Raw genomic sequence first — 15,120 nt, forward strand, 5'->3', positions numbered from 1 at the left:
CTGCTGTTTACTGATGGTGATTGTGTAATTATGTAATTTAGAGCAAAAAACGTATCCCCTATGCAAAATGGGGATGTACTACCCCGTGTGGTCGGTGGACGCTGTGCAGCCATCTGCAACTATCTGAACCAAGTTCAGTCGAAAACGATAGTTTGTAAAAGGTCCTATCAGTGCCGATTAATCAGCTGAACCGATTAATCAGTGGACCTCTACTTGCACAGGCATCTGTTTTAGAGACAATGGCAAAGCATCAGTGACTTGCTGGATTCACTTTTGAGTGATCTGTTAAGAACATGGTAACAGCTATGCTCAGGTATTTTGTATAGGTCTATCAGGAACCTAGAGTGAGCACATTTACTGATAAAAGTTCAGATTCAAATTCTGTATCGTATCGGATAAAACACAAACTCCAGTAACTAGGTTACTGATATAAAGTTTTAAAAATTATTTCCTGTCACATTTTCATTATTAAGCAACATTATTATAATTATTATTATAATTATTATACTTTTAGTATTATTAATAATTATATCTCAATTAGTAAAGCTGTTATTACTGCTGTGGCTGCTGTGTATCCCTCCCCCGCCCCGTCTCTCCCACAGCTTCTTGCGCTCCCTCATTTCCTCCTTCTCTCTCCTTCTCTCTCTTCCTCTCCTTCTCTCTCCCTCTCTCTCCCTCTCTCTCTCTCTCGCTAAAGAGACGAAGACTCACCAGGTAGGAATGTGAGACTTGATCTGACTCACTTAGCTGGTGACAGGAGACAGTAGGTCAGAGTGACAGTGGGAAGCTACAGTGTTGTGCTAATAGGCAAATCCTGCCTTACGGCATCTCTGAGGGGACACACTGTTTCAAACAACGATGTCATCAACCATCACAACGTTTCACTGTGGACATTGTCATACAGAGGAACGCCATTGCTGCGGTGTCAAAGGTGCCGCGACATGGCAGAAAAGGAGGGGGGACTTATTTTATCCAGCTGATTTTGCATTAGCTGCAGTGCACACCAACAACCACCATGTTGCACATGTGAGCAGTCCAGACTACAGTCCTAAACACATCAGGGCCCTGCGTTTCTCTCTCCTCCCTCTGGAACCAGACACACAGTATCTACGGAGCCCCTCTAGGGTCACATGGTAGAAAAAAAAGAGAAAAAAAATGGATGTAGAAATCCATGCAAACGGATTTGTAAACCGTGCTTTCAGATTCACAATCTGTGCGCACGGATTTTGCCCTATTCTCATTGATCAGCTGGAGGCACCATGGATACAAGCAACCCAGCACAGCTACTGACAGTCCTATCCTTCAACATGTAGTTTGCCTTTGATAGTGATCAATAAACAATAAAGATGATGACAACAACTCCGTTTGACTGTATATGAGCAAAATGCTCTATTTAGCTAGAGGAGGGGGAGCGCTGCAATTCGTCTCTGTGTGCGTAATGTGGTGCTAGATCTCAGTCCTCTGATCGGACAAGGCAGGACATACAGACTATCATTCTGATTAATAGGGGATGGGGTGTGGGTGGGTGAAATAATTCATCTTTGACAAGGAACATATCAACATCTATTTTGATCCGTTTTCGTTCCATTTCCCAGGACAGTGTAATGGTAAAATAAAATTACATGTTTTATTTCTTCACATTCCGTGTATATGTAGCAAACAGCAGCAGCAGGGCCAGGCCAGCAGGGCTACTGTGACTACATACCTATTGATTGATTCATTGTCACAGGGAGAGCAAGAGCCTTGCATACTGTGCTAAATACAAGGGATCTTATCTGTATTTACAGTGGAGCCTGAATCTGCACTCTACAGTATTCACATTATGCAATGTTTACCGTTGCTACAGCAACAAGTGGCAACTGCCGTTAGCACATATTAACTAGTTTAGCCCCACAATTTAGCTGTCCATCTGAAGAACAATAACCCATAAAATTACAATTTGGCATATTTGAACAAAATCAATGACAGCTACCAACAGCCATAGTCCTTACAACCTTAACTAATGTGTTGTCAAGGGTTTGATTGTCAAAATTAGAAAAATAACAGCTTAAATCCCTAAGGTACGGAAGCCCTAAAGGGCCATGCATTCATACATTTTATTTCCTCTGTTTTCCCGTGATAACGAGTTAATTTCATTGTTTTTCTCGAGATCTCGAGTTATTATCTCGAAATAACAAACTGCTATTTTCCCGAGATAACGATATAACTAATTCGAGATCTTAAGAAAACAGAACGATAGTGTAGTATATTAAATCGTTGCAGGAAACATCATTCAGTGTAGCAATGTCAGAGGAGCAGGAGCATATCGACCACCGCGTCACATATCTTTTCAATCAAGGCCTGACACAGGCTGAAATAGCATTATGCCTTGCTATTACAGATAATATACACATTAGTGTGCGTAATCTAAAAAGACGGTTAGCAAGGCTTCAGCTATATCGGCGGCGCAATCTAAGTGAGCCTGATGTCGTCATTAACTACATAGCTGACCAGCTACGAGGTCCCGGGCGTCTCCATAATCTCAGGCCTATCATATCACAGTCATTATCTCAAGATCTCAAATTAATTATATCGTTATCTCGGGAAAAAAAGGTTCGTTATCTCGAGATCTCAAGAAAATTATCCCGTTATCTCGAAAAAACGGCAGTTGTTATTTCAAGATAATAACTTGAGATCTCAAGAAAACAAATGAAATTAACTTGTTATCACGGAAAAACAGAGGAAATAAAATGTATGAATGCATGGCCCTTTAGGGCTTCCGTACTAAGGGGCTACCTTAGTGATGGTTGTGTCCACAAGTATGCAGTTACCTATAGTACCTATACCATCAAACAATGTAGCGAAGATACGCACCAGAGGGGATTTAGAAGTGGGTATACACAATGCGGACTGAAAAATAAGTAGTTATATGCAGCGCCGCCCCTCCCTACACGCAGAACACGCACTGTGCGTAGGGCCCCACGATCCGTGGGGGGCCCCATTTTGCGCAAGGGGACGCATTCTCTGCACATGCGCAAAGGATGTGCATTGCTGCCGTGAGGCGCGCGTAGAGCACCAAGTCAGCCCGAGGCAGGAGAGAAAAAAAAGAGACGAGTAATCTGACACCGCACGCGTTGCCGCAATGATTGACAGCACGCAGCATCTGACCAATCAGCGGTCAGATGCGCCGACAGGCAGTTGGATGCAGGTGGAGAGATGGCCTCTAAACTGCAATATGAATCGGGAGCAAGCAAAAGAAAGACAAAGTCAAAACAAGAGGAGGCTCGTGTTTCACTTGAAGATGGGTATGTTGTTGAAATAAAAAAGAAAAACTTTGTGGCATAAACACCCCAGCTGCTAGCCTGCTAATCATGAGACAGAAGAGAGGATAATTCTGTCTAGATGTGGACTGGAGATTACATTTTCCAGCGGCCCTGATTATCATTTATTGAATGTCTTGTTAACTGCATACATTCACCTCTGTTGAAAAAGGAGTGGTTAATTGACCAGTTGGTGGTCGTATGTTGGCTCAGGTTTATAGCCTATCAATCTATGCTATCAATAGAAGTTTTGGGCTATTTTTATGGAGGTAAAATGTCACCATCTCTTGGTGAATTTAATTCATAACAGTCATATAAGATTAGACAAGATGAGATAAATTAAGATAATTCTTTATTTGACCCACAATGGAGAAATTTAAAGCGTTGCAGCAGCAAACAGCAGTGTAGGAATATAGAACCTAAGTACAAAATGTAAAAATAAGTATATAAAAATATTTAAATATAGAAATATCATCAAATCAAATCATAATGAATATTATTATTAGTTGTAGTTGTATTTGCATTAATTGCATTTTAATCTTTGTGAGGCTAGCCCCATTGCAGTAACTCTCCCTGTTACAGTTGCCTTTGCTGAGCGAAGCTTTTCAAAACTGAAGCTCATCAATGGCGCAAGAACACTTAAGTGGCCTGGCTATCATAAGCATCAAAATGAAATTCTGCTTGGGGCCCCAATTTGGCCAGGGGCGGCCCTGGTTATATGCCGTATACCTGCACCACTGCTTAAAGTACTGGGCTGTACTGCACTCTGCCACAGCTAATTAAGCTGCCTTCAAGCTAGGCGTAAACATATACCTCAGACTGTATGTTTCACTTATAGGCCTATGCAAGTACAAACAGTAACTTAACGTTACACATCTTTAGTTTATTTAACTTAGTTTACAGAAGAGCTGTTAAAGTTAAATATCAGCCGAAGCAGTCATATTAACATAGCAGTAGACTACATACATCCACTTCCTGTGGAGTCAACCAGCCGAAATACGGACAGCACCACTCTGCCATTGCTGATCACACTGAGGTTTAACGGGGTATAACGTAAAATCCTGTCATCAGGATTTTACTGTCATCAGGATTCGCGCATTCTGCAGCCACCTAGCGTCTACAGTTATCAAGTGTAGCCCCCCCTTTTATCACTTTCGGCCTAGATTTGCTTATTATTATCTTATTATTATTATGCAACTGTGTGACTGAATATAAATGAACCGGATGAGGACTGGATATGTATTCTGTATTAGATATTCTCAAAAATGTCTGCCCTCCATGGTATCAGGAGTAAAACATTGTACCAGTGTTTGCTGCCATATTGTTGCCCCTGCTAAACACACCCATATCCCTGCTAATCTGTCTCTAAACTATATTATTGTCACTAAAGCATATCTGAAGCACCCAGCAGATCCCCTGCAGTGAAGGCAACACCCCAGCACGGAAGAAAAGTCTGCTGTCTCCATCTTGCTTCTCTTTGTGTTTACCTCAATCATGGCAAACTCGTATTTGTTTCAAAGCCTACTCTGTTTTGTGCAGGCTTCATACGGAGCAGCACAATACCTTGCGGCATCTGGTTACTGATCAAACAGCACAGCTTCAACTACCATCACGCCACACTGTATGCTAACTTCACAAATATGGCTATGAGTGAAAAACTCCTCTGGATATTAAACAGAACAGCCAGTTAGATGGAAAAGCCCTAGATAACCCTATAATCTGTGCACAAGGTGAGTGAACGTTATACACGTTACGAGTGCAATAATACATCTGCATGTTTCATGTACAGCCTCATGTGGGGCCTTGACACACTTATGAATGAATGGATTAAGACAGAGAGTCTTTAAGAAGATTGATGTTGTATAATATTTTTTTTTCTCCATGTAGTTTGAATGACATACTGTGTGTTCATTGTATTAACTTGTGTATGCTGAAAGATTCCATTCATTCATTCATTAATAGCAGCTATTTAGAAAGAAACTTCACATTCAGTAAAGCACCCTCAATTATAATCTGCCAACTGCCACTGAAAAAAACCTCATTTATGGGTTATGAATGGCATATAAATCATATCAGTTAATTTGCTTTCAATCAGTTTAAAGCCTTCGTATTAAAGCTCTCCCCTTATTTGATCTCCAAAATGCCAACTAAATGGAACTCGAGATGCTATTGTTTTGTCAGCAACATCCTGTATGTGTAGTGTGGGGTTTTTGTTGATTTCCTGTCCTGCCAAATTGGTTTTGTAAAAACTTGTGTCACTATGTTTCTTTCATATTCGAGACTTGCCATCCTTCTCACTCTCTTGAATCCATTTTAATGCGGATGGTTCAATAAAACTAATCTAATTCCTAGCTAAGTTTATCTAGAATTAGTACTGTCCAGTAAGGTTTTTTTTTTAATATAACTTCATAAATAAATTCCTTTTTACATATTTGTGAATTATTAAATTCAAAATGAATATTTTGTAATCTAAATTTGAAAGATTTAGTTTGAGTACGATTGTTTTATGATCAATTATTCACGTCACAAATAACTTTTAAAGGGACATTTCTGGTGACACTACTTTGGCTGACAGGACATTTTCATGCATGCGCAAAACACATTAGGCTGCCAGTACAGATCGAGTACTAAAAGCCACTGTCAGGAGGTGCAGGCTAAAGAGGGCACCAATTACTCGATTAATCAATCAGTTGATCTAAATAAAATAAATCAGCAACTATATTGATACACGATTAGTCATTTCAAACATTTTTCAAACACAAATGTTGTTGGTGGTGGTTCTGGCTTCCTAATTGGGAGGATTTGGACTACTGAATGGACGAAAGAAGCAATTTCAAGACGTGACTTTGTGCTCTGGAAATATGGGCAGATTAATCAATAATTAAATTAATCTTAAATTACAGCCCTAATACAGGAACAGGGGCTGTTAGCAGTACTGTTGATTGTGATTGGTCAAGCAGACCTATTATCAAGAACAACTAAAAAAAGACTCAACAACAGTAACCACCATTTTAGTACTGCACTTGTTTTAAGCAGAACAGATAATAATTTAGAAAAGACAAAACATAGAGAAGGAGACAAAGATGTCCAGGTCGTCATTGGTATTTACTAATGGGAGGCTATTCAAAAAGTCGAGTTGTCAGTTTCATGAAAAAAAAAGTTTTAAAAATTACAGGAAAATGGAGGATGTAAATGCATGAAGTGGAGCAATCTGTAAAACATCAAGTAGTATGACATTCTGAATGCTTTCTTAGGCCAAAGACTGCCTTCTTTCTAAGCAGTGCCCTGGATTCTAGATTAGTGTTTGAACTTGTATCTCATCGGTAACAATGTTGAATGACATCGTCATTCAATAGTCAAGAATTACATCGCCCATTTTGTCTTTTTAAGGGCAAAATATTTGCAATATTCAGGAAGGACGATGTCAGTACCACAAATGTACAACCCCTGAAGGTTCAAGCTGCATGACACCTTCTGTTAAGTTCCTACAGTGGAGCAAAGGTATTGTGTAAGCACTGTAAACATCCCCTTGGTTCCCCAGCTCTGACACACTAGCCCCATTCACACTGCCGTTTGCATGAGGGGATCCTGCGCCAATTCTCCGCATCCGCCTCTGTGTGAAAGTCTCAGATGCGGCGAGGGATGAAATTTCGCTGCATCTGTCCCCAGCAAAAAACTTTAACTCACCAAGTGCATCCCTCCCCGCGACTGATAGAGTCAGACAGTGTCCTGTTTACTGATGGCAATTATGTAATTATATAATTTAGAGCAAAAAACCTAACTTTGTCACTTCCCAGGATGTTTCGTGGGTCAGGATCTCAATCACAACACATTATGACTGCATTCATATGATGATAAACAGTCAGCGGGTACATGTTTAGATTAACAGGTGGACACCGGGGGAAACACGTTGAAAAAAACACACAGACGTCATCATCATGATGTGTACCGTCACGCCTCTTTCTGTGTGAATTACACACTGGTTCATCTTTACGCTGGCGCTGCTTGGCTCTGTGTGAACGACCAACGGCGGATAATTGGCGAACCGCCGAAGCGGCGATAATGCGGCATCTCTGTGTGAAAAGGGCTATTGAGGCAGAGACACAAGACTTCTGGAGTTGTCCTGTGGTGTCTGGCATTGGGCCATTGGCAGTGAATCCTTCAGGTACTGTGAGTTGGTGCCTCCATGGATCGGACTTTTCCTGCACATCCCACAGATGCTTGTCTGATTGAATTCTGGGGAATTTGGAGATCAGATCAACACCTTGGGCTCTTTGTCACATTCCTTGGGTCATTCCTGACCAGTTTTTATGGTGTGGCAGGGCACATTGACCTACTTGGGGGCACTGCCATTGCTGTTTCCAGGAGGTTGTTTACATATTATATATATTATTATTATTATATATATATTCTACATCGGTATTTGGGTGGGTGGTGCACGTCAATTGACATTAATATGAATGCGAGGACCCAAGGTTTCACAGGAGAACATTTCATTGTAACAAGATGGTCAATGTTAATCCATTCACCTGATTGGTGTATGTTTGCATAATTTTCCCTTCTTACTGAAATTTATATAAATGAAGATGTGTTTCTGGTTTTCAAAGGGTGTACAGAGGCAGCAGTAGCACAAACAGCAATTGAACACACTGAGACAGAAACTATGTATGTGGATATCATTATAGAAACATACTGAACTAGAATTAACATATTGTGGTTGTATGCCTCCACACTCTAGGCAAGTTACTGTTCCAGAGCTGTAGCGTTTCATAATAAAATATTTTTTGTGGAATATTGGTGTCACAGTGGATATTTCATCATTTTAACCCGTAAGACATTTGTAGGTCAAATGTTATTGGAATCATCGTATGTATTCCTGAGTTATGGGTTAAAATGTGTTTTGTGAGATCACACTGACCTTGACCTCTGATCTTTGGCCACTAAATTCTAATCAGTTCATGCCTGAGTCATTGTGGGTACAGTGGCATGCGAATGTATTCACCCCCCTTGGCATTCTTTCTATTTCGTTGCCTTACAACCTGGAATTTAAAGGAATTTTGGGGGGGTTGTATCATTTGATTTACACAACATAACTACCACTTTGAAGATGCATTTTTTATTGTGAAACAAACAAGAAATAATAATAATAATAATAATAATAATAATAATAATAATAATTTTATTTATAGAGCACTTTCCATCAAAGTGCTGTACAGTTACAAAACATTTAAAAACATATAGAAACATACACAGCAATAAAACACACAATTCAAACAAAAATGAAAGAAAAGGCAAAACACCTAGGACTCATATGTGACAGTATACAAGTGGGTCTTAAGCTTGGCTTTAAAAACCTCAACTGAACATGACTGCCTGATGTCCAGAGGAAGACTGTTCCACAGAGTAGGTGCGCAGAAGGAAAAAGCCCGCTCACTGGCTGTTTTTTTATTTACCTTTGGGACACTCAGACAACCGCTCGCCTGGGAACGCAAAGGCCGTACAGGTACATAGGTGTTAACAAGGTCTGACAAATAGATTGGAGCAAGACCATTTAAAATGTTGTGGGTCAACAACAGCACCTTGAAGTCGGCTCTGACCCAAACAGGGAGCCAATGAAGAGAGGCCAACACAGGGCTAATATGTTCATATTGTGACAGTCCGGTCAGCATACGGGCTGCTGCATTTTGGACCAACTGCAGACCACGAAGGCTCTTTTTGGGCAGCCCCGATAAAAGCACATTACAATAATCTAACCTTGAAGTCACAAAGGCATAAATAAGAGTCTCTGTATCTTTTAATGAGAGGATAGATCTGATCTTAGCGATTTTTCTGAGGTGAAAAACTGCTACTTTTGTCACCTCCTTTACATATGACTCAAATGAAAGGGTCTGATCAAAGAGCACTCCAAGATTTTTTACCTTATCCTTGCAGTGAATAACACATTCATCCAGAGACACAGTGAAGTGATCAAACCGGTGGCATAACTTTGCCGGTCCAATAGCTATCATTTCAGTCTTAGCTGCATTAAGCAGCAGAAAGTTTGTTGATAGCCAGGTCAAGTTTATCAGAGCAAGACCCATTTTCTGCAACAACTGGCATATATATTTGCAAATCATCGGCATAACAGTGAAAAACAATTCCAAAAGAACGCATAATCAGACCTAGTGGTGCCAAGTATAATGAAAACAGCGGTGGACCTAGGACCGAGCCTTGTGGAACCCCGTACCTAACAGGGCAAGACTCAGAAAACCTGTTGTTATATAGAACACATTGAGATCGATCTGACAGGTAAGATCTTAACCATTTAAGCACCTGGCCTGAGATGCCGAAATAGTTTTCGAGCCTGTCCAAAAGTATATCGTGATACACTGTATCAAACGCAGCGTTAAGGTCTAACAACAGCAAGACAGATGTTGTCTCCAAATCTAGGGCCAATAATAAATCGTTTACCACTTTTGTGAGTGCTGTTTCTGTAGAGTGATTAGCACGAAAGGCAGACTGTAGTGGCTCAAATAGATCATTCAAAGACAGGAACTGTAAAAGTTGGTGTGAGACCACTTTCTCAAAGACTTTGGATAAAAAAGCTAGATTTGAGACTGGTCTATAATTAGCTAAGGAGTTTGCATCCAGATTTGGTTTTTTTAATAAGGGTTTAACCACAGCGATCTTAAAACATGACGAAAACACTCCAGTGGCTAGTGAGAGATTAAGGATATCTGAAATATATAAACCTAGCGTTGGCCAAAGCTCCTTTACAACCCATGCCGGGAGAGGATCAAGAGAGCAGGTCGTGCTTCGTGCAGCCATAGCGATCTTAGTTAGAGCGGCCAAGGAGGTAGATTCAAAAACGGAGAGACCTTGTTCTGCAGAGCTACGTATATTGACAACAGAGTCTGATCCCCCAGCAAAAGTCTGGGTTACTCTGGATCTGATGTCCTCCACTCTATTATTAAAATATTCCATAAAATCCTGTGCTGAGAGGTCAGTGCTGATGGCTAGCTGTCGATCTTGCGTCAACTTAGAAACAGTGTCAAATAACAGCCTTGGGTTGTGCTTGTTATTCAAAATCAGATTAGAATAGTAGGCTGTCTTCACGGCAGACATTCTGGACTGGTAAGTGGTCAGGCTGTCTTGCCATGTTTGATAATGACCCTCTAGTCTAGAATGACGGCACTGGCGTTCCTGTTTTCTGCAGCTTTTTCTGAGACTTAACAAGTCCTCATTTACTTAACAAGTCCTCATTTAAAAAATAAGACAAAAAAACAGAAAACCTGAGTGTGCATAACTATTCATGGATGGGGGCTTCATAGCAAAGAGGTTGAATACATATGCACACACCACATTTCAGTTTTTTATTTTTTAGAATTATTTAAAACAAGTTTTTTTTTTATTTCACTTCAACAATTTGGAGTATTTTGTGTAGGTCCATTACATAAAATCAAAATCAAAATCCATTTAAATTCCAGGTTATAAAGCAAACAAAATAGAAAGAATGCCAAGGGTGGTGAATACTTTCGCAAGGCACTGTATTTGTACTAAATTTGAAGAAATTCCCTCAATGTGTTTTTGAGATATCATGTTCACAAAAATAGGATGCAATGAGGTCACAAAGGCCCTTACCTTTGACCACCATCCTCGAGTCCAACTGAACATTTGTATCAAATTTGAAGAAATTCCCTCAAGGCGGACGTACAGACAAATGGGCAGTCAACCCGAAAACTTAATGCAATATGCAGCATATAACATGTTTTATAAAACAATGAGAGGATTAGCACAAAAGAGAAAGCTTAAGAGCTAAAAACAGGATGGTATCCACCACAGGATTCATTACATATGTGCATGTGAACTGTGAAAATCTACACCTTCGTGATATATTCACTTCGCATTACGCAATCTGTTTTGGTGCAGATGCTGCTATTCTCTTCCTGTCAGACTCTCTCTCCTGAATGTGTGGAGCACAGCACAGTCACAGGGCCACAAACAGATTATCATCAACATGTCCTCACAGTTTGGGAAAGTAAAAATATCCCATTGTAACAATTTTAGATATTCCATTATTATGAGAAAGTCTGAGGAAACAGATTCTGAGCAATGGTTGCTTTCAGTGCTCCACAGCAACAATGGAACTGGGTCACACATCCAAAGTAGCCTAAAATACATGTTATACAGTGCTGCTGTATGTGTTCAGTGTAATTCGTGCTGCCTTTGTGAGCTTCAGGTAGGACCTAAGTGTACATTTTTTATGTGATTCTAACTTAAAACTTTTTCAAAGAGGGGCACTAAAGTTGAAAATCTTTAAATTCTACATGTAGTGGCTTAAAAACAGTATTTCTTGGTCACTTGTGGGCAGAATTTTGCAAACGTTACAGTTTTGTTAGTTCAATATTCACTCTGTGTTTGGCTCTGGTTTGGTCTCCTTTAAAACTATGCAAGCCTTTAGTTACTAAATGTTGTTACCAAAGAATTGCCAACCTCGTGTTCTGCCATTTAGCAGCTTGCTTACAGATGGCATATCAGGACATATCAGGAAGACAGGTGCCTGCTGCTGCTGAAAGAGACTAATGTAACAGTCAAGTTGTGACCATAATACCAAAGCAACAAAACAGCCCCTAAAGAATTGTGACACTCTGGACTCGTCACTCTGAGCAACACTATTTACCTACTGTAAGTATCAAATATGACTGGTGGAGCTTAAAGTCAGCCTGTGGAACTATGCTGAATAGAAGCCACTATGGCCACAAGAAAAAAATACTGGATCATACTAATGCGAGCCTGTCCTTATTGGGAAAGCAAAGCTTACCATGAAACATGCTAATGTTAATCATTACAGCTACAAAGGAGGAAGTGACAAGATGTAGTATAAAGAGTGAAAAGTCCATAAAGGGCTTACTACATTACGTTATATACAAAACATAACAGATATTATTCACATACTTTACGATTTTAACCAAAACCACGATGTTGTCCTAAACCTAACCAAGTAGTTTTGTTGCCTAAACCTAACAAAACTGCGACCATACAACAAAGGTCATGTTGTTCTGGTAATGATGATATATGTTGTTTTGGGAGATAGCAAAATAAATGTGAAGTATACTAGTGTAAATTAACATGAGCTAGAATAAGCTAATGGTCTTATCATATGACACACCTCAACTTCCTTCCACTGTACAAAAAAATTACGCCACAATATTGCAGATACGAGTGCTGTCATGTTGTGCTGGTGACATAATATGGAGTCAGAGCCTGCATAGTAGTGATCAAGCAGCAGTATCGAGTTCCTGCCAATACACGTGCCTGCTCAATTGTGAGCAGGGCTCAGCTGTCAATTGTGACATTTCACCCTTTTATAAAGCATCAAATAACTAATTTAAACCAAACAAAAATACTTAAACGTACATCAGCATGATAAGAACAACCTAAATTGACAAAAATCATTTTCATCATAGGAAACTCATGTTGTCCATCTTTGTATACAGTCAGGGGGTCATAGCAGATCAGGTGAGGCTATAGCAGCAAAAGCTTGTTTAGCAATGATCATCAACAGTGATGGAATTCGTTATGCTTGCAGACACAGAAGCCATGGGCAAACTGGGTAAAGAGTGATGAATATTAGCAAACATTTATATTGATAAAGCCTGCAATTAACAAAAGAAGAACAAACATGACTGATGAGTGTCTTTCTAGCTTATCAAGGGAATTTTATGTAATTCTGGAATTTTATGTAATTTCATATGGGACTATTTCAATGTTCAATGAAACTAAAAATCAGAAGGAATTGGCAGTGCTCTTACCTTGCCAATGTACTGGTAATCACTGCCTGTATACTCCTCCTGCAGGAAAAACTGGTTCCACATCCAGCCACGTCTCACTCTTTTGAGCAGCTTCTCTCCTGTGGTCCCAGCTTCAGTTCCCTCTCCATCTAGTGTCTCTGTCCTCCATCCACCCAAAGACAAAGCATCCAAGGACAGGCCAAGACAGAGAACACATACAACGCCCAGAGAGAAAGTCCTCATTTTTCTGGACGAGGTGTAGGATGTACAGATCACAAATGTTTTATCTTCCCAGTTGGACCACCTTGAATTGGGAGATGAGTCATAGTCCATCACTGGGTAAAACAGCTGTAGAAGAAGCAGAGAGCAATGAGTGCATGGCTGTGTTAAACATTGCAACACTGAGGTCCAGCTTTAATAAGAGGGCATTGCAAGAGCAGTTTATGGATTTCTTGGCACCTGAACTGCTTGATGTAAGAGTGCAGAGTTCTCATCTTATTGATTTGCAAATGTATGCAAATGCACCCCTTTTCTTAAGGCACATCATTTTAAAGGACTGTACTAATAACACGTGTAGATGTAATAAGTGTAACTGATTGCACACTCTGCTAATTTATGAAGATTCCCCTTCACAAAAAAATATCACAATCTTCAATCCTGAGGTGCAAGCATTTAAAATGCTACTACTTCTACTTGTTTGCTGCTTTTCAATCGCTGTTAAGCTGCTGTAAGTGAAACACTTCCTGCAAATGCTTCAAATTAAAAGCCAATGAGCAACAATGAAAATTACACTGATCAGCCATAACATTAAAAAGGACTAACAGATGAAGTGACATTGAAGAACATTGATCATCTTGTTTTAGGGGAAAATTTGGGTTGTGGTATTCATGTGGATGCACAGTCGACCAAGTACACCACCCCATGGCAATGGCTTTCTACAAACCCCCTAACAGGACAACGCACCCTGGCAAACCACAAAAACTGCTCAGCAAAAGCCCAGGGAGGTCCCACCATAGATTGGACTGAGGCATTAACACAAAATCTCTTTGGGTGTTGGTGGCAGATCCTTTGAATCCTGTGGACTGTTAGGTGGAGTCTTCAGGATGTTCAATCTGATTGTATTCTGGGGAATTTGTAGGCCAGGTTCGATACCATGAGCTGTTTTTCATATTCTTCAGGACATTCCTTAACAGTTATTGTGATTCGTGTCAAGTGGCAGCCACATGAATAACATGACCAGAGATTTCCCAGCAGAACATTGCATTGTAATGAGATTATCAGTGTTATTTACTTCACCTGTCAGTGGTTTTGATGTTGTGGCTGATCGGTGTATGCCCTTTAAGTAGCTGCAAGTCTTTTAAATGTGTCTAGTTTAACTGATGGTAGTGTAACAGCAATCAAAACACAGTAAAATGAAAGCAACTAGAAATAATTAGTGAATGAGAACAATATGTCTGATAAAGAAAAACTTATGAGCAGTGAGTATGACATGACTGTTGTTTTACTGATGAAACATAAATATTTGTGAGACAGGCAAAATTTGAAATAAAAATTTATGACTCTACAGTTGAGGAAAATCAAAGCCTTGTCCATGTATATTACAGAGGTCCTGCTTTGGAATGAAATAGAAGTGTTGCACTGGATAATTTTACATTTATTAATTACCAGTTAACAGTTACCCAACAGCTACAGTAAATCAAACAGCCCAAGCATCTTGAATTAACCATCCTATAAACAGACCCTACAATTTTTATGCATTCACATAGCTGAGCTGAGTCTTCCTTTTTTTTCCTGACAAGGTTGAATATTCCCATTTACCATGGTTGTCTCTCCATAAATAAATGTTTATTTTTGCCTGGCATAAAGAGCACATAATTGCACTTAGTGCTCCAACTGCCCAGCCGTACAGTTATTAGTAACACACAGAGGAAAATGTTTAACAAAGCAATAGAGTCAAACTATCATGTCACATTAACACAACAAAAGCAGAAATCCAATGAAAAGAACACAGAGAAACTGTTGTACCAACAGAGGTACTCAACATCAACTGA

General features: G+C 39.8%; 1 protein-coding gene across 1 annotated transcript in view; it reads right to left on the bottom strand.

Moving 5' to 3' along the window:
* Nucleotides 1–13,313, bottom strand: part of LOC141017307 (cadherin-6-like) — a 103,081-nt gene extending 89,768 nt beyond the window's left edge. Inside the window, exon 1 of the mRNA XM_073491977.1 lies at nucleotides 13,091–13,313. Within this exon, the coding sequence (XP_073348078.1) occupies nucleotides 13,091–13,312 (222 nt within the window). The 5' untranslated portion in view covers nucleotide 13,313. The remainder of the gene's footprint in view (nucleotides 1–13,090) is intronic.
* Nucleotides 13,314–15,120: the final 1,807 nt, after the last annotated feature.

The sequence above is a fragment of the Pagrus major genome, chromosome 21, assembly GCF_040436345.1.
Source record: "Pagrus major chromosome 21, Pma_NU_1.0".
Classification (NCBI taxonomy): Eukaryota; Metazoa; Chordata; class Actinopteri; order Spariformes; family Sparidae; genus Pagrus; species Pagrus major.